Source organism: Dipodascopsis tothii (genome assembly GCF_038497935.1).
Source record: "Dipodascopsis tothii strain CBS 759.85 unplaced genomic scaffold V1510scaffold_18, whole genome shotgun sequence".
In the NCBI taxonomy this organism is placed as follows: Eukaryota; Fungi; Ascomycota; class Lipomycetes; order Lipomycetales; family Lipomycetaceae; genus Neoaidaea; species Neoaidaea tothii.
This window is the reverse complement of record NW_027118002.1, coordinates 233,891-255,390: the sequence shown is the minus strand read 5'-3', so window position 1 is coordinate 255,390 and position 21,500 is coordinate 233,891. Positions and strand designations below refer to the sequence as shown.

General features: G+C 67.3%; 11 protein-coding genes across 11 annotated transcripts; 5 read left to right on the top strand and 6 right to left on the bottom strand.

Annotated features, from left to right (window-relative positions):
* Positions 1-757: 757 nt before the first annotated feature.
* Positions 758-1,561, bottom strand: V1510DRAFT_418282 (60S ribosomal protein eL31). Its single transcript, XM_066934099.1, has 3 exons — positions 1,343-1,561; positions 1,162-1,236; positions 758-1,102 (listed from the first exon to the last, which is right to left on the bottom strand). The coding sequence occupies exons 1-3, from the start codon at positions 1,415-1,417 to the stop codon at positions 896-898; spliced, it is 357 nt and encodes a 118-aa protein (XP_066788562.1). The 5' UTR covers positions 1,418-1,561; the 3' UTR covers positions 758-895.
* A 19-nt stretch (positions 1,562-1,580) lies between these two features.
* On the top strand, positions 1,581-2,462 carry V1510DRAFT_418281 (mitochondrial 54S ribosomal protein mL58). The gene has a single exon (XM_066934098.1). It carries the CDS (start codon positions 1,790-1,792, stop codon positions 2,384-2,386), a length of 597 nt encoding a protein of 198 aa, XP_066788561.1. The 5' UTR covers positions 1,581-1,789; the 3' UTR covers positions 2,387-2,462.
* A 4-nt stretch (positions 2,463-2,466) lies between these two features.
* V1510DRAFT_155793 (uncharacterized protein) lies at positions 2,467-4,936 on the bottom strand. Its single transcript, XM_066930348.1, has 2 exons — positions 4,408-4,936; positions 2,467-4,376 (listed from the first exon to the last, which is right to left on the bottom strand). The coding sequence occupies exons 1-2, from the start codon at positions 4,663-4,665 to the stop codon at positions 2,547-2,549; spliced, it is 2,088 nt and encodes a 695-aa protein (XP_066788560.1). The 5' UTR covers positions 4,666-4,936; the 3' UTR covers positions 2,467-2,546.
* Positions 4,937-5,162: 226 nt separating this feature from the next.
* Positions 5,163-6,570, bottom strand: V1510DRAFT_418276 (uncharacterized protein). Its single transcript, XM_066934097.1, has one exon. It carries the CDS (start codon positions 6,558-6,560, stop codon positions 5,217-5,219), a length of 1,344 nt encoding a protein of 447 aa, XP_066788559.1. The 5' UTR covers positions 6,561-6,570; the 3' UTR covers positions 5,163-5,216.
* A 95-nt stretch (positions 6,571-6,665) lies between these two features.
* V1510DRAFT_430685 (uncharacterized protein) lies at positions 6,666-8,133 on the bottom strand (the record flags this gene model as incomplete). The annotated part of the gene is made up of 2 exons (XM_066935385.1): positions 7,579-8,133; positions 6,666-7,547 (listed from the first exon to the last, which is right to left on the bottom strand). The coding sequence occupies exons 1-2, from the start codon at positions 7,721-7,723 to the stop codon at positions 6,667-6,669; spliced, it is 1,026 nt and encodes a 341-aa protein (XP_066788558.1). The 5' UTR covers positions 7,724-8,133.
* On the top strand, positions 8,075-9,197 carry V1510DRAFT_155770 (FRG1-like family-domain-containing protein). The gene has a single exon (XM_066930347.1). It carries the CDS (start codon positions 8,433-8,435, stop codon positions 9,189-9,191), a length of 759 nt encoding a protein of 252 aa, XP_066788557.1. The 5' UTR covers positions 8,075-8,432; the 3' UTR covers positions 9,192-9,197.
* Positions 9,008-10,881, bottom strand: V1510DRAFT_379451 (nitrogen permease regulator 2). Its single transcript, XM_066931614.1, has one exon. The coding sequence runs from the start codon at positions 10,383-10,385 to the stop codon at positions 9,204-9,206; it is 1,182 nt and encodes a 393-aa protein (XP_066788556.1). The 5' UTR covers positions 10,386-10,881; the 3' UTR covers positions 9,008-9,203.
* Positions 10,852-11,570, top strand: V1510DRAFT_430682 (uncharacterized protein). The gene has a single exon (XM_066935384.1). It carries the CDS (start codon positions 10,919-10,921, stop codon positions 11,525-11,527), a length of 609 nt encoding a protein of 202 aa, XP_066788555.1. The 5' UTR covers positions 10,852-10,918; the 3' UTR covers positions 11,528-11,570.
* A 740-nt stretch (positions 11,571-12,310) lies between these two features.
* On the top strand, positions 12,311-13,058 carry V1510DRAFT_353117 (Maf-like protein; the record flags this gene model as incomplete). The annotated part of the gene is made up of 2 exons (XM_066930879.1): positions 12,311-12,523; positions 12,555-13,058. Coding segments are annotated over 2 exons (717 nt in total), but the record flags the coding sequence as incomplete, so codon positions are not given.
* V1510DRAFT_418262 (WD40-repeat-containing domain protein) lies at positions 12,902-14,565 on the bottom strand. The gene is made up of 3 exons (XM_066934096.1): positions 14,321-14,565; positions 14,132-14,282; positions 12,902-14,099 (listed from the first exon to the last, which is right to left on the bottom strand). The coding sequence occupies exons 1-3, from the start codon at positions 14,388-14,390 to the stop codon at positions 13,067-13,069; spliced, it is 1,254 nt and encodes a 417-aa protein (XP_066788553.1). The 5' UTR covers positions 14,391-14,565; the 3' UTR covers positions 12,902-13,066.
* A 454-nt stretch (positions 14,566-15,019) lies between these two features.
* Positions 15,020-21,098, top strand: V1510DRAFT_418258 (DNA-directed RNA polymerase II subunit RPB1). Its single transcript, XM_066934095.1, has 6 exons — positions 15,020-15,352; positions 15,389-15,421; positions 15,460-15,585; positions 15,621-15,693; positions 15,756-15,826; positions 15,875-21,098. The coding sequence occupies exons 1-6, from the start codon at positions 15,299-15,301 to the stop codon at positions 20,765-20,767; spliced, it is 5,250 nt and encodes a 1,749-aa protein (XP_066788552.1). The 5' UTR covers positions 15,020-15,298; the 3' UTR covers positions 20,768-21,098.
* The last annotated feature ends 402 nt before the right edge of the window (positions 21,099-21,500 follow it).

Genomic DNA, 21,500 nt, shown 5'->3' with positions numbered 1-21,500 from the left:
GCAGTGCAGTTCGCGAACGCGCGATTGCCACCCGGGTAACACAAGGAACCGACTATCCCCAATGAGCAATAAGGCCGGGTAAACTAGCAATTACATATTCGTCCGGGTAACAAAACAGCACTATATCATATCCAAAATTTTTTTAATGTTGTCCTTCGGGACACATGGTCAATTTGAAACGATACAGAGAAGATTAGCATGGCCCCTGCATAAGGATGACACGCTTTGATAAAGAGAGTATACCATTTTTTTTGTGGTTCGAATCCCGACACATGTAATTTTCTTTACCTGCCTTCTTTCCCCAAACCATGAATACTTGCCCATCAGTGTCTACCAAGTTCAAAGTCCTTTTTTAGCTGCTGCGGCTCATTCTTTACAGACTGTAATTGCCGTAGCTAAACGAAGACGTGACTATGACGTCGAGTTCCCTCCAAGTGGTACCAAGCTCAATGTCTGAAACGATCGCTCGTCGAAGGTACTGCAGCTTCGTTTGATGGTGCGGCATTACCTGTTAGGTGGACCCTGCATGACGTCGCGCGCGCCCAGGCAAGCGGCGATCGCGGCAAAGCCGCTGATGACACAATAGTGCTCATACCTGCCAGACCAGCACTTGGTGACAAGGCAGCACCGAGCGGAGATGTGCACACCGAAGACAAGGTCTGCCGACCTCGTGCGTGCGCGCCTAGTCATCTACGAATGCCGACCATGCAGTCCGCCCAGCACAGGCCACCATGGTCAGCCGAAAAAACACCAGAGATAGTCGTAATAAAAAGTGTATTCGAGGATGCTTAGAGATGAAGAAATATATTATAAAATATACATGATTTCACGGAAAAATCCTCTGCCGCTTTTGTGTTTCCTCCTTTTTAGTTTTTTTTCCAGTGGTATTCGACTTCTATGACTCCTCAACACGGACAGTCTGCAGACCCTTGGCGGAGGCAACGTTGACGGCCTGGACGTACGAGAACAGGGACTCCTTGGCGTTCTCCTCGTTGTTGCGCTGGCGAGCAACGCGCAGGCGCAGTCTGTAGGCGACACCCTTGACACCCTGCTTCCAGATCTCCTTGTTCAGCTGGGGGTCGATGCGGACATCGGTGGTGCCCTGGTTTGTTAGACCGGCCAAACAGGGCGACGCGAACGGTGTCGTCGGAGGGAACTTACCATGTGCTTGTAGACAAAAGCCTTGATCTCCTTGACGGCGGTGGGGGCACGCTTCTTGAACTGCACACCGTGGAGCTGGAACCTGTCAGTGCTGTACGATTTCGAGACCGGGTGCGAGCTGTCGCCGGGACGATGTCGACGACAGCGGACGCAGTCCCGGGCGCCGGCGACCGGTACTTACGCGCTTGTGCATGTGGATGGTGTACTCTCTGGTGACAACGTCAGAGAGCGAGCTTCTTTGCTTAGCGGGGGCCATTTCGAATGATTGTTCTGGTGTTCAGAGTCGTCGGATGTGAAGATGGATGAACAGAATAAACGGACAATGATACAGATCGATGGTGTTTAGATGTTTCTCCCGACAAAAAATTTATAACCCTAACGACGCATAGTAGAAAAACGCAGTCACGCTACACGCGAGCTAGGGCTTTGCGTGGGCGCGGGCAGGGACATCGCCGCGCGACTGCTGGGGCATAAATATCTCACACCGTGGCATAAGCCGCACCCAGCGATCCCGCCGCCGCCGCGAAAATTTGGCTGCCACGGCTTCGACAGGCTCTGACACTCGCTCCGCAGCCCCGACCCCGCCTCCGAACGCCCCCGCGCCGCCAGCAGCAATCCCAAGCTCACAATGCAGACGCGGGCCCTGGCAGGACTTTCCCGGCGCGCGGTCGACGGCGCCCGTCGTGCGCAGTCGACCGCGGCCGCGGCCAAGCCGTTCGTCGCAAAGAAGTACAAGAACGCGACGCCGACGCCATTTCCGACCAAGTTCCACCCGACGTTCTCGGCCAACAATGCGCAGCCGGTGCTGCCAGTCGGTCTGACGTTCAACCCACCGCCGGCGGCTCCGTCGCCATACGACACGCCTGGTCTGTTCCTGCCTGCAGACGAGCAGGCCAAGCGGGCCGTGGTCACGCCTGCGCTCGACGGCCCGCTACCCCCGGCGCTGACGACGCCTGCTCCCAAGGGGTATCACCTCGGCGAGGCCGATGTGGCCGAGATCCGCCGGCTGCGCGCGGCCGACCCCGTCAAGAACTCGCGTACGGCGCTGGCCGCGCAGTTCAAGTGCTCGCCGTTTTTCATCGGCATGGTCGCGCCCGCGTCCGAGGAGCGCAAGGACGAGATGGCCAAGCGGCTAAGCGCGATCCAGCAGAGCTGGGGCCCGCTTCGCCGTAAGGCCCGTCTGCAGCGCCAGAAGCGCCGCGAGCTGGTCGCCCGCGACGACTAGCCCCTGCATCCGGCGCGGCCGGCGGCGGCCGCGCATGTACATAGCACATTGTCAATTGGAATTCATTGGATAGATATGATAGATATGGCTAGATGGCATCCGAGCGAGCGATAACCAAGACAGCTCTGCTCGGACGGTGCGGTCGGGCCCGGCTCCGGGCCTAGGCCCCGCGCTGGCCGCCAAACACGAGCTTCTTGTTCTTCTTCTTGCGTCCGCTGCCGGACGTCGGCGACGAGAAGCTATGGTCGCTGGTGCCGGGCTCGTACAGCAGCTCGTTGGTCGTCCACACGTCGACCCAGTCGCTGCGGTCGGGCTGGTCGCCGTCGCCCTCGTCGTCGAGCGCGAGCGCGCCGCCGGCGCGCGAGAACGACACCGCCGGCGTCCCCCACACGGTCGTCGCCGTGGCCGGGCCGGCCGGCGGGCTCGCGGGTGACCCGAAGCCGAGCGCGTTGAACCGGCCGGCCGGCGACGCCGGGCTCAGGCTCGGCCACGCGGCCGCCACGCCCGAGTGCGCGTAGTCGTCCGGGCTGCGCGGCACCAGCGACGAGTGGTCGTCCCCTTCGCCGTGCGTCGACTCGTAATACACCGCGGCGAGCGCGGCCGCCTCGAGCTCGTTGTTCTCGGATCCGATGTAGGCGTAGTGGTTGGCGTGGCTCGGCAAAAGGTGGCTGTCGCGGACGGCGCGGGCCTGCTCCTCGGCGGCACGCAGCCCACGCTGGCGCGCGCGCTCCTCCTTGGCTTCCTTGTCGGCCCAGGCCTTGCGGCGCCGCGCGAGGTCGTCCGAGAAGAGCGCGAGCACGTCGGACGAGACCACGCCGGTCCAGTCGCACTCGAGCGTGGCCATGGGCGCGCCCAGCGGCAGGTGCGCCAGGTACTTGGACCGCCGCCGGACGTCGTCGTCGACGCTGCCGTGGCTGACGTGCTCGACGCGGGCGAGCAGCGTCGACGGAAACGCACCGAACGCGCCGAACGCGGTCTTGAGGATCTTGATGTCGAGTGGCGCAAGAAACGTGGCTGAGGCGTCCCGTGGCTGGTAGAAGAAGTACGGCGTGTCGGCCGGACGGCCCTCGGCAGCAGCCGACGCCGTCGCAGACGCGGCCACCGGCGCCGGCGGCGACGTCGACGTCGCTGCCGCCCGCCGGCGGCCCCGCCGGCTGCGCTCGGAGCCCGGTGGCAGCGCCGAGCCGCCGTTGCCGATGCCAGCTATGGCCTCGTTGGCGTCCACGATGCGCTCGATCGCCTTGTGGATCCACTCGCCGGCGTCACCGAACGAGGCCTCGTCCTCTTGCTCGGCAAACTCGAGCTCGCGAATTTCGCGCTCGTACTCGCCGTTCATGTACCGCTCGGAGCCCTTCATCAGACGCGCCCACGAGTAGACCTCGGCGGCGTAGTGCCAGGGCACGTCGTCGCCCGGCGGCCGCTCGCCGCCGTCGCGAGGCAGCGCCAGCACGCTTCCCGGCCGGCGCATGAGCAGCCGCAGGGTGAGGTCGCGGCCGACAGCCGGCACGCCCGAGTCGTCGCACGGCGCGTCCATCCACTTCAGCGGCTTGGCGTCCGACAGCGACAGCGACTCGAAGCACAGCGGACACTGGTTGCGCCGCTTGGGCTCGCCCTCGGCGGCGGGCGTGGCCGCGGTCGACTCGACCATGCGGATCAGACACGGCAGACAGTAGACGTGGCCGCAGCGGCCCATGCGGGCCGCCGGCGGCTCGTCCGCCAGACAGATCGGACAGCCCGAGGCCTGCGTGTGGCGCCAGGCAAGGACCTGCATGATCAGGTGCCACGGCACGGCCAGATCGGGGTCCGCGGCCTGCGGGCGGAAGTCGCCGGCGGGGTGGACGACGAATCGGAAGTTGGCGTTCACGTACCGAGCCTTATCGGCGGCCTGGGTGGGCCGCGCGCGCGCGGCAGGCCGCCCGAGCTCGCGCGGCGGCAGTGTCAGGTTGAGCAGATGCGTGACGGGCACCTGGTTGCGGCGGCCGCGGGGAAGCTGGGGTTAGCGAGGCTGTGGGCGTGCGTACCTGCTCCACGGCGTCGTCGGCGTACTCATCGTCGACGTTGACGTTCGGCCGCGCGGCCGCACGGCGCGACGTCTTGTGCTTGGGCCGGGCAGCCTGGCCGGCACGCGGCGTGCCGGTGGTCGGCCTCCGGCGGGCGTCGCTGGCGCCACCGAGCGAGCTGCCGCCGTGGGCCGGCGGCAGCGGGTTGAGCGCTTGCGTCAGCCGCGACGGCGCCGCGCTCGGAACAAAGACCGGCGCAGACGGCGACGGCTTGGACATGGCGTCTTCGGGGGGCGTTTCGGGCGCCAGCGCGGGACGGCCGGGGCGGACGGCCAAGAATAGCGGCGGCGGTGCCGACGGACAGAGGGAGCCCGGAGCGGGCGCGGGGGCGGCCGCGGCGGAGCGCAGCGGTAGGGGGGGTGAGGGGGACCTGTCCGGGTCCGCTGGGGGTCGCGATGGCCTGCTGCACGCGGCGTGGACTCTGCGGCCTGCGGTTTCGGTGCGGAGCCTGGCCGTTGACGTCGGCGGTCGACGAAATCGGGGTCGTGATGGCGACTAGCCCTAACCCTGGAGGAGTGCGCCGGGCGCCGCCGCCCGCGCAGCCACGTTGTGCGGCGCGCCGGCCGGCAGAGGCGAGGCCCGGCGCGGTCCGGATGCGCGCGGGGCGCGGCGGTGCCTGCAGGCACGCGGAGCGCCGCGCGGCGTGCGGCTGCGCCGCACGGCATGCGGCGCCCCGGAGACCGCAGCCCCTACGCGCCGCATATCGTGCGGCGTCGTCCAGCGCCGCACACCGTGCGGCGCCCTCGCAAGAGATGTGTTGCTATGTACATTCAGAGGTACGCCTCCGCCCGCGACCGGAACAGGTCGTACACGGCCGTCGGGTCCATGGTCGACGACGGCCCGCCCCCGCGCTCGCGCACGGCAACCGTGCCCGCCGCGGCCTCCGCGTCGCCTACGACTAGGATGAACGCGTAGCCCTTCTGGCGGGCGGCCCGGATGCGTGCGCCCAGGCTCTCGGCGCGGTCGTCGACGTCCACAAAGAACGTCGGCCGGTCAAGCGGCGCAACCGCGTCCGGCGCCGGCAGCCCAGCGACCTCGCGCGCCACCGCCCGCGCCTGCTCCGCGTGCCGGTCGGCCACCGGCAGGACCACGGCGTGGCGCGGGTTGAGCCAGAACGGCCAGCGGCCCTGGTTGTGCTCGAGTAAGACGGCCAAAAAGCGCTCGACTGAGCCGTACACGGCCCGGTGGATCATCACCGGCCGGTGGCCTGCGCCGTCGTCGCCGCGGTACTCGAGATCGAACCGGTCCGGCAGCTGGAAGTCCAGCTGGATCGTGGCCGCCTGGTGCTCCTTCCCGGCCGAGTCCTTGAGCAGCACGTCGATCTTGGGCCCGTAGAACGCACCGTCGCCCTCGTTCAGCGACCACGGCCGGTCGGCCGCGTCCAGTGCCGTCCGCAGCGCGCTCTCGGCGGCCTCCCACGCCGAGTCGTCGCCAATGGACACGTCCGGCCGCGTCGAGAGCAGCATGCGGTACTCGCCCAGGCCAAACGTCCGGTACACGACGTCGACCAGCCGCAGGCACGACGCAATCTCGGCCTGCACCTGGTCCAGCCGGCAGAAGATGTGCCCGTCGTCCTGGTGGAACCGGCGGACGCGGGTCAGGCCCGACAGCGCGCCCGCGGCCTCGTTGCGGTGCAGCGGCGAGTAGTCCGCCAGCCGCACCGGCAGGCTGCGGTACGACCGGTCCGTCGCCGCAAACATCAGGCAATGGCCCGGGCAGTTCATCGGCTTGAGTCCGTACGCCACGTCGGCCTCTTCCGGCCGCACGCTGCGGCCGGCGACCGCAAACATGTCCTCCTTGTACTTTTCCCAGTGGCCGCTCTGCTCCCACAGCTGCTGCTTGTAGATCTGCGGGCTCATGACCTCCTCGAAGCCGAAGGCCGCCTGCTGCCGGCGCATGAACCGGATGAGCGTGTTGACGACCCGTGTGCCGTGCGGCAGGAAGAACACCGACCCCGGCGTCGTCGGGTTGATCATGAACAGCTCCTGCTGCTGACCCAGCGCCCGGTGGTTCTGGAAGTCAGGCGCCGGCGGCGCCGCGTGGCCGGCGCAGCCGCGGGCGAGCGGCCGCGCGCGGCCGAGCGCGCCCGAGAGCGTCCGTCTGAAGAAGGCCATGGGGAACGGCGGAGGGCGGCGGGCAGGAAAAGCTTTACGATCACGTGCTACATACAGCCGCGCGGCGTGCGGCGCGCCGGCCTCCCGCGCCGCACGGCGTGCGGCGCTAGCCCTCGACCACGTTTGCCGCCACGATCCCGGCCGCGAACGTCGCAAAGTCGACCGCGCCGACCGGCTCGTGCAGCGACGGCTGGCAAAACACGGCGAGCGTGTTGCGGGCCACGTCCGGCACCGCCGAGCCGCGCACAAAGTGCGGCACCGCGCGGAACCGGCCCTGTGTCGCCTGCTGCAGGGCCTGGCCGGTCTGGAACGCCAGCGCGTCGCGCGGGATCGCCACGCGCACGACGTGTCCACGCCGGTCACGGATGTACAGCCCGGCGGCCGGGTCCGGCGACGCCGGCAGCTCTGGCCCGCCGGCCGCGTCCAGGTACATGGCCGCGGTCAGGCCCGTGAGCGTGCCGTGGTCGAGGTGCTCGCCGCACCAGGCCGGCGGCGCCGGCCCAGCCGGCACCGGAAAGTAGTGCAGCAGCCGGGCCTTGGTCGTCGTGGACGTCGTCACCACGTGCTCCAGGTACCCGGGCGGAAAGTCCGGCAGCGTCTTGGCCAGGTACCGGTCGCACGCGCGGGCCACGTCCGCGGACACGTCGATGATGAGCGTGCACAGCTCGCGGAACGTGTCGCGGAACTCGGCCAGCGGCGGCCACAGGTTCGCGGTCGTGTACCCGCGCACCAGGTCCGGGTCGTGCCCGGGCAGCAGCGGCGCACACTCCAGTGCCGGGTCGACGTAGAACGCGCAGTTGGCGTAGAACGAGCCCTTGAGCGTGTCCGGCGCGCCGTCGGCCAGCTTTTCCTTGCCGCACGACCACCCGACGAGGTAGTTGCACTCGGGCGCCTCCAGCGCCGCCAGCGCGTCCGCCGGCAGCGCCGCCAGCTCCGTTGACAGTGCCAGAAGCTTGGCCCGCAGGGCTACGTACCGCGACGGCAGGTCTGAGTCAGCCAGGAGCGCGCGCGGACGTACTGTTGACGATGATGATGCCGAGCGACTCGGCGCCAAACGCGTCCGGCAGCTGGTTGTCGCACACGCCGGCGCGCAGGTCGTCCAGCGAGACAATGACGGGATCACCGGCGCCGGCGACGGGCTCGGACGCGTTGTGGGTCGCCATCTGGACAGGGTGGGCCTGGTGATCTTGAAAGCCGGTGGCGGAGGCTGGGGGATTTGAAGCAGGAAGGCTTGATTCGGGCGCGGTAAGCGACGCGTGCGTTTCCAGCGGACTGACGGGTCCTGCGACGCGGGCTCTCTGGCACAGACGGCGACAGAGGCGGCGGACTCGACGGTGACGTCGTCGTGGACCTGTTCGCGGCAATACAGCTGCCGTCACGTGCAGCCCCAGCTGATTGCACCGGGCTTGTGCACGTTACTAAGCGCAGCGGGCGGACTTAGTAATCTGTATAGCAGCATAAGCTGCATACGCATGTGCACTTGTGCGCACGACGCTCAGGCGGTATGTTACTCAATGCAAGAAGCTGTGTAGTTAGGCAGTAGACACAACCACACAGGTAAGCCCCCTTCGCTTGATCCGCCGGCTCTGCCAGCACTCAGGCAGTGTCCAAAGTAGCGAGCAGCAGATAGGCCAGGTCGGGCTCTCTGCGCGCCGCCGCTGTCGCGACCAGCAGCTCTGCCGCTGTCAGAGCGGCGCGATCAAAGCTATCAAACATCTGCTGATTCCAAGACACCCGTGGCACGGAAGACGGCGACGAAGGCACTGACGAGTGTACAGCGACACGCAGACTCAGGCCAGCAGATAGCAGGCAGCAGGGCCCAGAGGAGTGGCTTTACGGACATTCAGGCACAGCAGCATAGCACCAGACACAATGGTGTCCAAGCTGACGTTCAAAAACGACAAAAAGCGCAAGCGCGAGAAGGCAGACCGCAGCGACAAGGTCCACAAAGCCGAGCGGCCAGAGCGCACGACCGCGGTCGTCCCTGAGGAGGAGCCCGAGGGCTGGGTGTCGGCCGAGACGGCCGAGGAACTGCGCGGGCCGTGCATGCTGGTGCAGGTCGGCCCCGACGGCGCGCACTGCGTCGCCACAGACGGCGCTGGGCGGGTATCGGCGGCGGCTGTCGGGGACGAGCTCGAGCCGTCGGCGGTCCGGCAGGTGCTGGTGATTGTGCCGATCGTGCAGTCGCCGCGGTTCGCGCTCAAATCGCACGCGGGCAAGTTCGTGACGGTGTCCAAGTACGGCGTGTGCGAGGCCACGGCGGAGGCGATCGGCCCCGAGCAGGAGCTCGAGTTCGTCGAGGCCGGCGGGCTGTGGCACGTGCGGTCTGCCTGGGGCAAGCTGCTGCGCGTGGCGCCGCCGGACGTGCGCTGCGACGGCGAGCTTGGCGCGGACGGCGCGCTCGAGGCCGACACGGCGCTGACCGTGCGCGTGCAGGCGCGGTTCCGGCCGCGGGCGGCCGCCGCGGCCACGGCCGAGGAGCGGCTGAGCACGCGCGAGCTCGAGACGCGCGCGGGCATGGCGCTCGATCGCGACGCCGTGCGCGCGCTGCGGCGGGCCGCGCGCGACGGCCGGCTCAACGAGGCGATCCTGGACGTGCGCGAGCGCAGCAAAACGGACCACCGGTGCTGATTACTACATACATCAGGCGCGCACGACGGCCAGGTCGCCGTGGGCGCGCAGCGCGCGCAGCGCCTGCTCGCGGCCGACCTGCAGGGTGGTGCACAGGTCGTCCAGGTGGCGGGAGCCGCGGGCGGCGCGCGCGACGCGCGCAGCCGCGTCGTCCGCGGCCGGGCCGTGGGCCGGGCCCAGCAGCGGGTAGTCGCGCACGCGGTACAGCAGGCCCTTGATGACGCCGAAGGACACAAAGCGGCGGACGTCGACGCCGGCGAGCCGCGCGCGGTGCGCCGTGTACCAGCCGGCCACGGTCTGCGCGGTGTGCATGGCGCAGTACAGCGCCAGCAGCTCCGGCGCCGGCGGCGCGTCCGCGCCCGGCCGCGCCACGTACGCGCGGCACTCGGCGGCCATGGCCGCGTCCGCAGCCAGGTCGGCCACGGCTGGCGTGCACGCGTAGACGTTGTTGAACTTGAACACGTCCACGATGATCACGCAGCCGTAGTACATCAGGTGCTGGATGCACTTGCGCGTCAGGTCGAAGTTGGTGTCGGCCAGGTCGGCGATGCGGCGGACCGAGTTGACGCCGTCGATGTACTGCACGATCTTCTCCATGGTCGGGTCCCAGTTGACGTCCATCACCGTCGGCAGGTGGACCGTGCTCACCGGCACGTGGAACGCCTTGATCTGCCGCGGCGGCGGGTGCAGCGGGAACAGCTTGATGTTGACCGTGTTGTTGTTGTCGATCGGAATGAAGCACTCGCAGTAGTTGTTGAGGTCCTCGAAGACCTGGTCGACCACGGCCTGCAGCGCGCCGGGGTCGCCCGCCGACAGGTACCGGCTCTGCTCCTCGAGCTCGCGGAACATCTTGCTGAGCTTGCGCACGACCGGCAGGTACGCCGAGACCTCGGTGTGCTTGGCAAACACGAAGCCGAAGTTGAACATGAACGAGTTGCGCGCGTAGCTGGCGTCGCGGATGTGCACCGGGTGGCTGATCAGCCGGTGCTGGCCCACGCGCAGCGTCAGCAGCTTGTTGCACAGCTGCGGCTTGGGGATCACGTAGCTGCCGATCGCGTCCAGCGAGAACAGGGCGTCCGGGCCGTCGCCGATCGACCCGGCCGGGATCTGGTGGAGCACTTTGGTGCCCTCGGTCGGGTGGAAGGTCGCGTAGAACAGCGACAGGATCTGCGGGAAGCCGCCGAAGTCGGTCATCGTGTCGGGCGCGCGCGCGGCCGTGCTCGGCGCTCGCGCGGGGGTGCTGCCGGGGGGCTTCCGCCGTGTGCCGGCCCCGAGAGGTCTGCCGGTCGCGGAAACTCCGTCCGGCCCGGCTCCGTCAGCCCGCCGTGGGCGGCTCTCTCTCCGGCGCCGCTCGCTCGGCGGCGTGCGTCGCTCCCGGGTCTACCGCGGCTGGGCCGTGCTGCCGCCGCCGTGCCCGCGATGGATGCCTGCCGGCACCGCTCGCTGCTGCCCGCGGCCGTCCGCGCCGTTGTCTCTCTGGCCGGGCTCGCCGGTGGTCTGGCGTGCTCGGGCCGCGCTGTGATGCTCGCCCGGGCCGCTCGATCTGCGCTCGTCTGTTGCTCTGTGCCAGCCCGCTCGCCGTCGGGGTGTCGTGTGGTGGGGTCCGACCTGCGTCTGCTAATGTGCTGGTGCGTCGTCGTCAGGCGTAGCCGCGGCCGCTGGGACTTCAAAAATTTTCAGATCAGCGACGGCCGCCAGATCGCACACGAACACCCGCCGCCAGACCGATGAACTCGTCGGGGTACCTCGCCGGGTACGGCTGGAAGCCCGGCACGGCCCTGCGCAAGGGCGGCCTGACCAAGCCGCTGCTGGTCAAGCACAAGCGCGACACCAAGGGCCTCGGCCACACCGAGCACGACCACGAAACCTGGTGGGAGCGCGTGTTTGACGGCCGCCTGGCCTCGCTGGACGTGTACGACACGGCCGCGCCCAAGACGACCGACACGCGGTACGAGGACAAGTATGCGGCGTTTGCGGCGACCGTGCGCGCGGCCTCGAACCCGCTGTACTCGCGCTTCGTCAAGGGCGAGGGCCTGGCCGGCTCGTTTGCGACGCCGCCGGTCGTGTCGGGCAACGTGCGGCCGCCGAAGGCGCGCAAGAGCAAGCCGGACGCCGGCAGGGCCGAGAAACGCAAGAGCAGGACGGCCAAAGACACCAAGAAGAGCCAGGTCAAGAAGGGGAAGGCCGACCGGGCCGGCAAGACCGACAAGGCCGAGAAGCCGAAGCGCACCGACGCCGAGCGGGCTGCGCGCAAGGCTGCCCGGCAGAACCGCAAGGCCGCTGCTGCCAATCGCGAGTGGGCGCGGGGGCTGCTGCGGACGCTGCGCCAGGCCTGAGTGCGCTGGCGCACCATAAAAGTAATGCATTGATTTGATCTAAGCGTGCGGCGGGGGACCGCGGGAACGGCCGGGACGCAGGGGGCGGCGCCGATCCGGACGGCGGTGGACGGTGGGCGGAGGGGCTGCTGGGGCCGGCCGGGGGAGGAGCCGCGTCGCGTGCGGCTCGGGTCCTGCGGACACGCCGGGCTCGGGCGGCGCCGGGTGGCGGACCGCGGCGCGGTCTGACGTAGGCGCGGCCGGCCAGTAGACTGGCTGCCCGATCGGCCGCCCGATCGGCGGGCGGATCGGCGGGCGGATCGAGTGCCGGCTGGCGACGTGGTCGGCGGCAGCCGTGCGGCGCACGCGTGCGGCTCGGCGCGCAATGGTACCCGCCCGCGCCAGCCCCAAGCGGGCGCCCGGGCGGCGCCCGGCCCGCAGGGTAGACCGCATCAGCGTGCAGTAGCGTGCATGTACCCGCAGACATACCACGCCGGCCCGCAGGACAGCATCCACGCGCGCGGCGCGTAGCCGCGTGCCAGGATGTACGGCGGCTGGTTGTGACCCGTGTGATCTACCAAACACGCTCGGACGGGCGGTCCTGAGCGGCCCTCCGCCGCCGCCAGCGGCTGCCGGGGTCTCCGCCGGGCCCCGGACGCGGTCGCCAGCCCGCGTGTGGCGGGCTGCGTCGGCGTGCGGCGCGGTGTGGCTCGCCGCGCGGCGTGACCCGGCTGCCGCCTGGCGCGGCAGGGGCGGAAAACAGATTTGCACCCGTGGCCAATCTTACACTCCTTCACAGCAATCATGTCGGTGCCGCCCTCGTACGACGACGCGCTGATGACGCCGACGGCGCTGAAGCTGCCCATCTTCCAGCACCTGCAGCAGCGGCGCGTGGTGCTGGCCTCGGCCTCGCCGCGGCGCGCCGCGCTGCTCCGCCAGATCGGAATGAGCAAGTTCGAGATCAAGGTCTCGGGCTTCGAGGAGAACCTGGACAAGCACGCGATGGACCCGTACGAGGTAAGCTGGCCTGCGGGCGTGCTGACAGCAGTACGTGACCGAGACAGCCACGCAGAAGGCGCTCGCGGTCTACAAGCTCGAGGCCGAGACCGACAACGAGGACGTCGGGCTCATCATCGCAGCCGACACGATCGTGGTCGCGCAGAACCGGGTGCTCGAGAAGCCCAAGTCGGCCGGCGAGCACTTCAAGATGCTGCAGACGCTGCGCGACGACGACTTCCCGCACCGGGTCTTCACGGCCGTCGTCTGCATCGCGCCGCTCGAGGAGCCCGTGTACCCCGGCTACAACCTGCAGACACACATCGAGGAGACCCAGGTCTTCTTCGACAAGGAGGTCTCGGACGACTTCCTGCGCGCGTACGTGGCGTGCGGCGAAGGCCGCGACGCGGCCGGCGGCTACCAGATCCAGTCGCGCGGCGCGCTGCTGGTCAACCGCATCGCCGGCGACTACACCAACGTCGTCGGGCTGCCGGTCAAGGCGCTGGTCAAGCTGATGGAGAAGACGGTGTTTCCGGAGGAGAAGGACTATGAGGAGCTGTACGGCTAGGAATGCACGGCCGCGTCGACGCGCTCGTCCGCGTCGTCAAGCACGATCGGGATCACAAACGACTCCTCCGGCGGGCGCGCGAGCGTGACCACGTCGACGTTGTCGATGTCGTCCTCGCGATCGAGCTTGCGCTTGTTGGCGAGCTCGTCGGGCACGATGTCGAACTCGTCCTCGCGCTCGTCGTACAGGATGTTCTCGTCGACCTCGACAAAGTCCGGCGCCAGCGCCGACCACCGCTGCGGCGTGACGGTGCCCCAAACGTAGATCATGCCCGTGTCGAGCCCGGTGGCTGCGACGAGCGTGCGGCTGGGGTGCCACTCCACCCCGACGAGCTCCTCCTTGGGCCCCTCGAGGATCTTGACGAGCGAGCCCACGGCGGTCTCCCAGACGTAGATGTCGTGCGCGTCCTGGTACGTCGACGCCATCACGTACTCGCCGTTGGCCGAGAACCCGACCGAGTTCCACTGCAGCCGGTTGACGACGTCCTGGAACCGGTGGATCGGCTCGAGCTCGTACTCGCGCACTATGTCGGGCATCGCAAACAGCCGCACGGTCCGGTCCGACGAGTTGGTGATGAACTGGCGGCCGCTGGCCGCGAACCGGATCTGCTTGACGTTGCCCGTCGCGATCTTGTACGACCGCACGGTCTCGGCCGTGGCGGTCTCGATCACGTTCAGCCAGCCCTTGTTGGTTCCACAGAACACGTAGTCGCCGCCGGGCGCGAACACGCTTGCCAGCGTCGTCGGCTTCTTGCCGGCGCTCTCCTTGGGCGACTCGGATCCGCGCTCCTGGCGCGGCTCGCTCGACAGCTGCCGCCGGCGCACAGACCCGTCCGAGAAGTCGACGAGAGTGGCCGTGTCGTCCACGAGCGAGGCCACAAACACCTCGTGCGTGTCCGGGTGCAGCTCGGCGTTCCAGATCGACGTCTCGAACCGGACCGTGCGCACGCGGCTGCCGTCGAGCAGGTCCCAGAGAATGCACTTCCAGTCGCGCGAGCTCGAGAGCAGGTACCGGCCGTCTCGAGTCCAGCTGCCGTCAGCGTGCCCGGCGGATGCACGTACCTGAGCGACTCGATTGCGCGGGTGTGGCCGCGCAGGACGCGCGCGATCCCGTACGTGTCGAAATCAAACACGACCACGGTGCCGTCAAAGAGGCCGGACGCCAGATAGTCGCCATTGCGATTGAACTTGAGGCAGGTTGCCTGGCCGTACTCTGGGGCGGGTCAGATGGTGCCGCACAGAAATACGTACGGAGGGTGTGCGTGAGGTTGTCCGGATAGTCCTGGGTCTGGGCGAATGGATCGACAAACGAGAGGTTCATGGCCGGTCAGAGCCGCGCCCGCCGAGAGGATGCGGGCCGGGTCGGCGTCGTTGCGATCGGCGCGGGGGATGCGGGGAGTTGACGGACGAGAACAGACGACCGGGCGTGGACGCGCTGACCAGACGAGCGCGCTTGGGGGGCGCCGGGCACCGGTAACTCTGGTACCGGCGCCACGCTTCGGCGGTATGCGCCATGCCGCGCCACGCTCGAGTCACAAAAAGAGTCACGCCTGCGCCAGCGCACCGCCACAGGGCGGCTAGCCCGCGCTTGCGCCCGTTGCGCCATTCGAGCGTTCCCCGCACGCACCGGCGCCGGCCAGGCGCCGGCGGTGGCTGGCCCGCGGCGGTGGCGACCGTGGCCGTGCGCGTCCCGGTGAGGTCGTGCGTGGCCGTGCCGGCACGCCGTGCGGCGGCCGCGTGCCCGCATGCGCCCGGCGCCGGCGTCGGGCAGCGCCGGGCAGCACCGCCACCTGCGGCTGGGCCGGCGGCGGCGCCACAGGGCACCGCCGCATTTGGTGGCCCAGCGCCGGCAAGCACCGCCACAGTGGCTGGCCACGTGCCTCCAGTAGATTCCAGCACGGCCTTGCCGCCTTCCACGCCATCGGCTTCCACCCAAAGAAAAAAAATTGAGGGAATCTCACGATTTTTCCCTTCTCTTTGTTTTTCAGGCTCCTCCAGGCTTCCCTCGCATCCGTCTTCCACCCGCCCCCGTCTCGTGTCTGCCCCCCAGGTCATCGTCCACGCCAGGCGGCCGTCAAGCTCGATCGGTTAATTTGATTATTTCGATTACTCCGGATCGGATTCGTCGGTTGATATCGGTGGAAAGGGGACTGGAAAACGGGAAACCAGGCTGTTGGCTGCACAGGAATTTTTTGACAGCAACCAGGAACAGGTCGTGAGCGGTGCACCATGAGTAACGTGTTGTTTCCGTTCTCGTCCGCTCCCCTGCGGACGGTCAAGGAGGTGCGCCGATCGATGGTTGACGGGCGCTGACAGCAGGTTCAATTTGGTATCCTCTCGCCGGAGGAGATCGTAAGTGGCAGCCGCGCAGCGGCGACTGACACCCGCAGAAAGCGATCAGTGTCGCCAAGATTGAGTTCCCGGAGACCATGGACGAGGCGCGGCAGCGGCCCAAGGTTGGCGGCCTGAACGACTCGCGGCTGGGATCCATCGATCGCAACTTCAAGTGCGAGACTGTACGTGGACGCATGGCGGCCATCACTGACTCCAGTGCGGCGAGGGCATGTCCGAGTGTCCGGGCCACTTTGGTCACATCGAGCTGGCGAAGCCCGTGTTCCACATTGGTCAGTGCCGGCGGCGGCCCCTCGGGGGCGTCCGCAGCGGCGACGGCGGCTAACCAGTCCAGGCTTCATCGGCAAGATCAAGAAGATCTGCGAGGCCGTGTGTTTCCACTGTGGAAAGCTCAAGCTGGACGAGGTGAGTTAAGCCGCGCGCGTGTCCGAGATCCGGGCTCACGCGCCCCAGAGCAACGCCGCGTTCGCCCAGGCGATCAAGATCCGCGACCCCAAGCGCCGTTTCCAGGCTGTCTGGTCCCTGTGCCGTGCCAAGCTCGTGTGCGAGTCGGACACCCCCACGGAGGACGACTTCGAGGGCGGAGACGCCAAGGGTGCCCGGAAGGTGGCCCATGGCGGCTGTGGCAACGCGCAGCCGACCATCCGCCGCGACGGCCTCAAGCTCTGGGGAACCTGGAAGAAGGACAAGAACGCCGAGGATGACGACCAGCCGGACCGGCGGCAGCTCAAGCCGCAGGACATCTTCAACGTGTTCAAGCACATCTCGCTGGAGGACCTCGAGAAGCTGGGCCTGAACGCGGACTACGCTCGTCCGGAGTGGCTGATTATCACAGTGCTGCCGGTGCCGCCGCCGCCGGTGCGGCCGAGTATTGCCATCACGGAGGCCGCCCGCGGCGAGGACGACTTGACGTACAAGCTGGCCGACATCCTCAAGGCGAACGCCAACGTCCGACGCTGCGAGCAGGAGGGCGCGCCCGCCCACGTCGTCAACGAGTTCGAGGCCCTGCTGCAGTTCCACGTAGCGACGTACATGGACAACGACATCGCCGGCCAGCCGCAGGCCCTGCAGAAGTCGGGCCGGCCGGTGAAATCCATCCGTGCGCGGCTGAAGGGCAAGGAGGGCCGTCTGCGCGGCAACCTCATGGGCAAGCGCGTCGACTTTTCGGCGCGCACGGTCATCTCTGGCGACCCGAACCTGGCCCTCGACCAGGTCGGCGTGCCGCGCTCGATCGCGCGCACGCTGACCTACCCCGAGATTGTGACGCCCTACAATCTCAATAGACTCTCGCAGCTGGTGCAGAACGGTCCGAACGAGCATCCGGGCGCCAAGTACGTCATCAGAGACACCGGCGAGCGCATCGACCTGCGGTACCACAAGCGCGCCGGCGACATCTCGCTGCAGTACGGCTGGCGCGTCGAGCGCCACATCGTCGACGACGACCCGGTCCTGTTCAACCGTCAGCCGTCGCTGCACAAGATGTCGATGATGGCGCACCGCGTCAAGGTCATGCCCTACTCGACGTTCCGTCTGAACCTGTCTGTGACATCGCCTTACAACGCCGATTTCGACGGCGACGAGATGAACTTGCATGTGCCGCAGTCGGAGGAGACTCGCGCTGAGCTCAGCCAGATCTGTGCGGTGCCGCTGCAGATCGTCTCGCCGCAGTCGAACAAGCCCGTGATGGGCATCGTGCAGGACTCGCTTTGCGGTGTCCGTAAGATGACCAAGCGCGATTCGTTCATTCCGTTTGACCAGGTCATGAACATCCTGTTCTGGGTGCCGAACTGGGACGGCGTCATCCCGCAGCCGGCGATCATCAAGCCGCGGCCGATGTGGACCGGCAAGCAGATGCTGTCGATGGTGATCCCGAAGGGCATCAACATGCAGCGGTTCGATGACAAGAACACGCTGCTGTCGGTGCGCGACAACGGCATCATGATCGAGAACGGCGAGATCATGTACGGCGTGGTCGACAAGAAGACGGTGGGCGCGACCGCCGGCGGTCTGATTCACACGATCATGCGCGACAAGGGTCCCATGGCGACGCGTGACTTCATCGGCGGCGTGCAGCAGACGGTGAACTACTGGCTGCTCCACAACGGCTTCTCGATCGGCATCGGCGACACCATCGCCGACGCGGCGACGATGCGCAACATCACCAACACGATCTCGCAGGCCAAGAAGGACGTGCAGCAGCTGATCCTGGACGCCCAGGCCAACACGCTGACGGCCGAGCCGGGCATGACCCTGCGTGAGTCGTTTGAGCAGAAGGTGTCCAAGGTGCTCAACCAGGCCCGTGACACGGCCGGAAAGTCGGCCGAGACCAGTCTGACGGACGCGAACAACGTCAAGCAGATGGTCGTCGCCGGCTCGAAGGGTTCGTTCATCAACATCTCGCAGATGTCGGCCTGTGTGGGCCAGCAGATCGTGGAGGGCAAGCGCATTCCGTTTGGCTTCGCGTACCGCACGCTGCCGCACTTCACCAAGGACGACGACAGCCCCGAGTCGCGCGGCTTCATCGAGAACTCGTACCTGCGTGGCCTGACGCCGCAGGAGTTCTTCTTCCACGCGATGGCCGGTCGTGAGGGTATCATCGACACGGCCGTCAAGACGGCCGAGACGGGTTACATCCAGCGTCGTCTGGTCAAGGCGTTGGAGGACGTCATGGTCAAGTACGACGCGACGGTGCGCAACTCGCTCGGCGACGTGGTCCAGTGGGTTTATGGCGAGGACGGACTCGACGCCGTGTCGATGGAGAAGCAGGTGATCGAGAGCATGTCGGGCTCGAACGACAAGTTCGAGCGCAAGTACAAGATCGACCTGATGGACCCCGAGTACACGCTCAAGCCGTCGCTGCTCGAGAGCGGCAACGACATTGTGGGCGACATCGAGATCCAGAAGGTGCTGGACGAGGAGTACCGCCAGCTGTGCGAGGACCGCGACTTTCTGCGGTCGGTCTTCAAGAACGGCGAGGATGCGTGGCCGATGCCGGTCAACATCCAGCGGATCATCAACAACGCCCAGCAGGTGTTCCATCTCGACAAGCAGAAGGCGAGCGATCTCACGCCGGTGGAGATTGTCGAGAAGGTGCGCGAGCTGGGCAGCCGGTTCCTGGTCGTGCGCGGCGACAACGAGGTCGTGCGCGAGGTCCAGAAGAACGCGACGATGCTCTTCCAGGCGTTTGTGCGGTCGCGGCTGGCCTGCAAGCGTGTCCTGGCCGAGTACCGTCTGAACCGGATTGCATTCGAGTGGGTGCTGGGCCAGATCGAGAGCGACTTTGGGCGCGCGGTGGTGGACCCGGGCGAGATGGTCGGCGTACTGGCTGCGCAGTCCATCGGCGAGCCGGCGACGCAGATGACGCTCAACACGTTCCACTACGCCGGTGTGTCGTCCAAGAACGTGACGCTGGGTGTGCCGCGTCTGAAGGAGATTTTGAACGTGGCCAAGAACATCAAGACGCCGAGCTTGACGATCTACCTGACGCCCGAGTACGCGCAGACGATGGACCGGGCCAAGGAGATCCAGTCGGCGATCGAGCACACGACGCTCAAGACGGTCACGGCCGCGACCGAGATCTACTACGACCCCGACCCGCGCTCGACCGTGATCGAGGAGGACCGCGAGACCGTCGAGGCCTACTTCTCGATCCCGGACGAGCAGGTCGAGGCCACGATCCACCAGCAGTCGCCGTGGCTGCTCCGGCTCGAGCTCGACCGCGCCAAGATGCTCGACCGTCAGCTGACGATGAGCCAGGTGGCCGAGAAGATCGCCAACATCTTTGGCGAGGACCTGTTCATCATGTGGTCCGAGGACAACTCGGCCAAGCTGATCATCCGGTGCCGCGTGATCCGCGACCCGAAGCTGATGGACGAGGACATCGACGCGGAGGAGGACCAGATGCTGAAGCGCATCGAGGCGCACATGCTCGAGTCGATCTCGCTGCGCGGCATCGAGGGCATCTCGCGCGTGTTCATGATGAAGAACGAGCCCAACGTGCTGGGCGAGAACGGCGAGTACAAGAAGCAGATGGAGTGGGTGCTCGAGACCGACGGCGTGAACCTGTCCGAGGTGATGGCGGTCGAGGGCGTGGACCACACGCGCACCTACACCAACTCGTTCGTGGAGGTGCTGTCGGTGCTCGGCATCGAGGCCACGCGGACGGCGCTGTACCGCGAGATCATGAACGTCATCGCGTTCGACGGCTCGTACGTCAACTACCGGCACCTGTCGCTGCTGGTCGACGTCATGACGGCGCGCGGCCACCTGATGGCCATCACGCGCCACGGCATCAACCGCGCCGACACGGGTGCGCTCATGCGCTGCTCGTTCGAGGAGACCGTCGAGATCCTGCTCGAGGCGGCCGCCACGGCCGAGCTCGACGACTGCCGCGGCATCTCGGAGAACATCATGCTCGGACAGCTGGCGCCGCTCGGCACGGGCGAGTTCGACCTCATGCTCGACGACAAGATGTTCAGCACGCTCCCGATCGACTACAGCAAGGCCTCGGTCAAGGGCATGGTCGCGCCGGGCCTGCAGGACGGCGCGGCGACGCCGTACGACGGCCGGTCGCCGGTCTACGGCGACGGCGCGTACTCGTTCTCGCCCGACCCCATGGCCTCGTTCTCGCCGGTGGTCAACAGCGGCGGCATCGACGACCGCGGCGGCTTCTCGGACTACGGCGGCGGCTTCGGCATGTCGCCGTACGGCGCCGGCATCCAGTCGCCGGGCTACAGCCCGACCTCGCCGTTCTCGAACTACGGCGGCACGAGCCCGATGGCGTTCGGCACGAGCCCGTCGTCGCCGGCGTACAGCCCGTCGTCGCCCGGCCTGGCGAGCCCGAACTTTGCGTCGAGCCCGCGCTTCTCGCCGTCGTCGCCGGCCTACTCGCCCACGTCGCCGCGGTACTCGCCGGCGTCGCCGGGCTACTCGCCCACGTCGCCGGCATACTCGCCGACGAGCCCGAGCTACTCGCCGACGTCGCCGACGTACTCGCCGACCAGCCCGAGCTACTCGCCCACCAGCCCGACCTACTCGCCGACGAGCCCGACATACTCGCCGACGAGCCCGCGCTTCAGCCCGACCAGTCCGGCATACTCGCCGACGAGTCCGACGTACTCGCCCACGAGTCCGACATACTCGCCGACGAGCCCGGCCTACTCGCCTACGAGCCCCAACTACTCGCCCACGTCGCCGACGTACTCGCCCACCTCCCCGGCCTACTCGCCCACTTCCCCGACGTACTCGCCTACGAGCCCGCAGTTCAGCCCGACGAGCCCGCAGTTCAGTCCGACAAGCCCGCAGTTCAGCCCGCGCTCGCCGGGCTACTCGCCCGAGGAGCGCTGAGAAAGATACCATACGCACACGCATACATCCACGAAACACCCGCATGAGCACAAAAAAAACTAGAAAACATAGAGTGGAGTGAAGAAATCTAAATGTTGTATACTTGACCTTCCTTTCTGCCGCGGGCACTCACGTCTACGTTTTGTCTTTTTGTCGAGATATGTTTATTGCTTGTATTAATCCAGTGTTACGATAGAAAATACAGCGACTTCGGAGTGACTGGCTGCGGCCATGTAGACGCGTGCACTGCCACGGCCTGTGCGCGGCGGGCGATCGTGCACCAGGGGGTGGCTGTGTGCGGCAATGCGCCACAGCGGCTATATGACACGACCTGCCCGAAGGGCAGCTACCCTCGACGGAGTCGCCGCCGGAGGCTCGTCCGTGTGCAACGCGCCTCCGGCGGCGACTCCGTCGAGGGTGCGCCCTGCGGGCGGGCGCCCGACAGACGCCGCCGGCAATGGCACGCTGGCCGTGGTCGGCGTCTGGTGTACCAGGGCCGGCAATTGCTCGACAGTAGTCGCCGCCAGTCACCGAGACGCCGGGATCATACCCGCGCCTGCGGGTCAGCCTCGACTCGCAGCCGTTGCTGCACTACGCCAGGCCCGTGTCCGCCTAGCCACACGCGTACGCCCAGCCGCGCGGCAGCTGCCTCGGCCGAGTCGTGGTCGGGGGCCTTCCAGTGGCGGGACGGGCGTCCGACGGTGCTTCGTCGGGGCGGAGATGCCCGCGGCAT

What these genes read in the sequence shown, in the direction of transcription:
- V1510DRAFT_418282 (XM_066934099.1), bottom strand. Translation starts at nt 1,417, where the DNA reads ATGGCCCCCGCTAAGCAAAGAAGCTCGCTCTCTGACGTTGTCACCAGA. An exon ending in CCATCCACATGCACAAGCGC is followed by an intron (nt 1,237 to 1,342) that starts GTAAGTACCGGT and finishes GACAGGTTCCAG; the next exon opens with CTCCACGGTGTGCAGTTCAA. An exon ending in CTTTTGTCTACAAGCACATG is followed by an intron (nt 1,103 to 1,161) that starts GTAAGTTCCCTC and finishes CTAACAAACCAG; the next exon opens with GGCACCACCGATGTCCGCAT.
- V1510DRAFT_418281 (XM_066934098.1), top strand. Translation starts at nt 1,790, where the DNA reads ATGCAGACGCGGGCCCTGGCAGGACTTTCCCGGCGCGCGGTCGACGGC.
- V1510DRAFT_155793 (XM_066930348.1), bottom strand. Translation starts at nt 4,665, where the DNA reads ATGTCCAAGCCGTCGCCGTCTGCGCCGGTCTTTGTTCCGAGCGCGGCG. An exon ending in CCGACGACGCCGTGGAGCAG is followed by an intron (nt 4,377 to 4,407) that starts GTACGCACGCCC and finishes CGCTAACCCCAG; the next exon opens with CTTCCCCGCGGCCGCCGCAA.
- V1510DRAFT_418276 (XM_066934097.1), bottom strand. Translation starts at nt 6,560, where the DNA reads ATGGCCTTCTTCAGACGGACGCTCTCGGGCGCGCTCGGCCGCGCGCGG.
- V1510DRAFT_155770 (XM_066930347.1), top strand. Translation starts at nt 8,433, where the DNA reads ATGGTGTCCAAGCTGACGTTCAAAAACGACAAAAAGCGCAAGCGCGAG.
- V1510DRAFT_379451 (XM_066931614.1), bottom strand. Translation starts at nt 10,385, where the DNA reads ATGACCGACTTCGGCGGCTTCCCGCAGATCCTGTCGCTGTTCTACGCG.
- V1510DRAFT_430682 (XM_066935384.1), top strand. Translation starts at nt 10,919, where the DNA reads ATGAACTCGTCGGGGTACCTCGCCGGGTACGGCTGGAAGCCCGGCACG.
- V1510DRAFT_418262 (XM_066934096.1), bottom strand. Translation starts at nt 14,390, where the DNA reads ATGAACCTCTCGTTTGTCGATCCATTCGCCCAGACCCAGGACTATCCG. An exon ending in CAACCTCACGCACACCCTCC is followed by an intron (nt 14,283 to 14,320) that starts GTACGTATTTCT and finishes GACCCGCCCCAG; the next exon opens with AGTACGGCCAGGCAACCTGC. An exon ending in CGCGCAATCGAGTCGCTCAG is followed by an intron (nt 14,100 to 14,131) that starts GTACGTGCATCC and finishes CGCTGACGGCAG; the next exon opens with CTGGACTCGAGACGGCCGGT.
- V1510DRAFT_418258 (XM_066934095.1), top strand. Translation starts at nt 15,299, where the DNA reads ATGAGTAACGTGTTGTTTCCGTTCTCGTCCGCTCCCCTGCGGACGGTC. An exon ending in CCCTGCGGACGGTCAAGGAG is followed by an intron (nt 15,353 to 15,388) that starts GTGCGCCGATCG and finishes CGCTGACAGCAG; the next exon opens with GTTCAATTTGGTATCCTCTC. An exon ending in TCCTCTCGCCGGAGGAGATC is followed by an intron (nt 15,422 to 15,459) that starts GTAAGTGGCAGC and finishes TGACACCCGCAG; the next exon opens with AAAGCGATCAGTGTCGCCAA.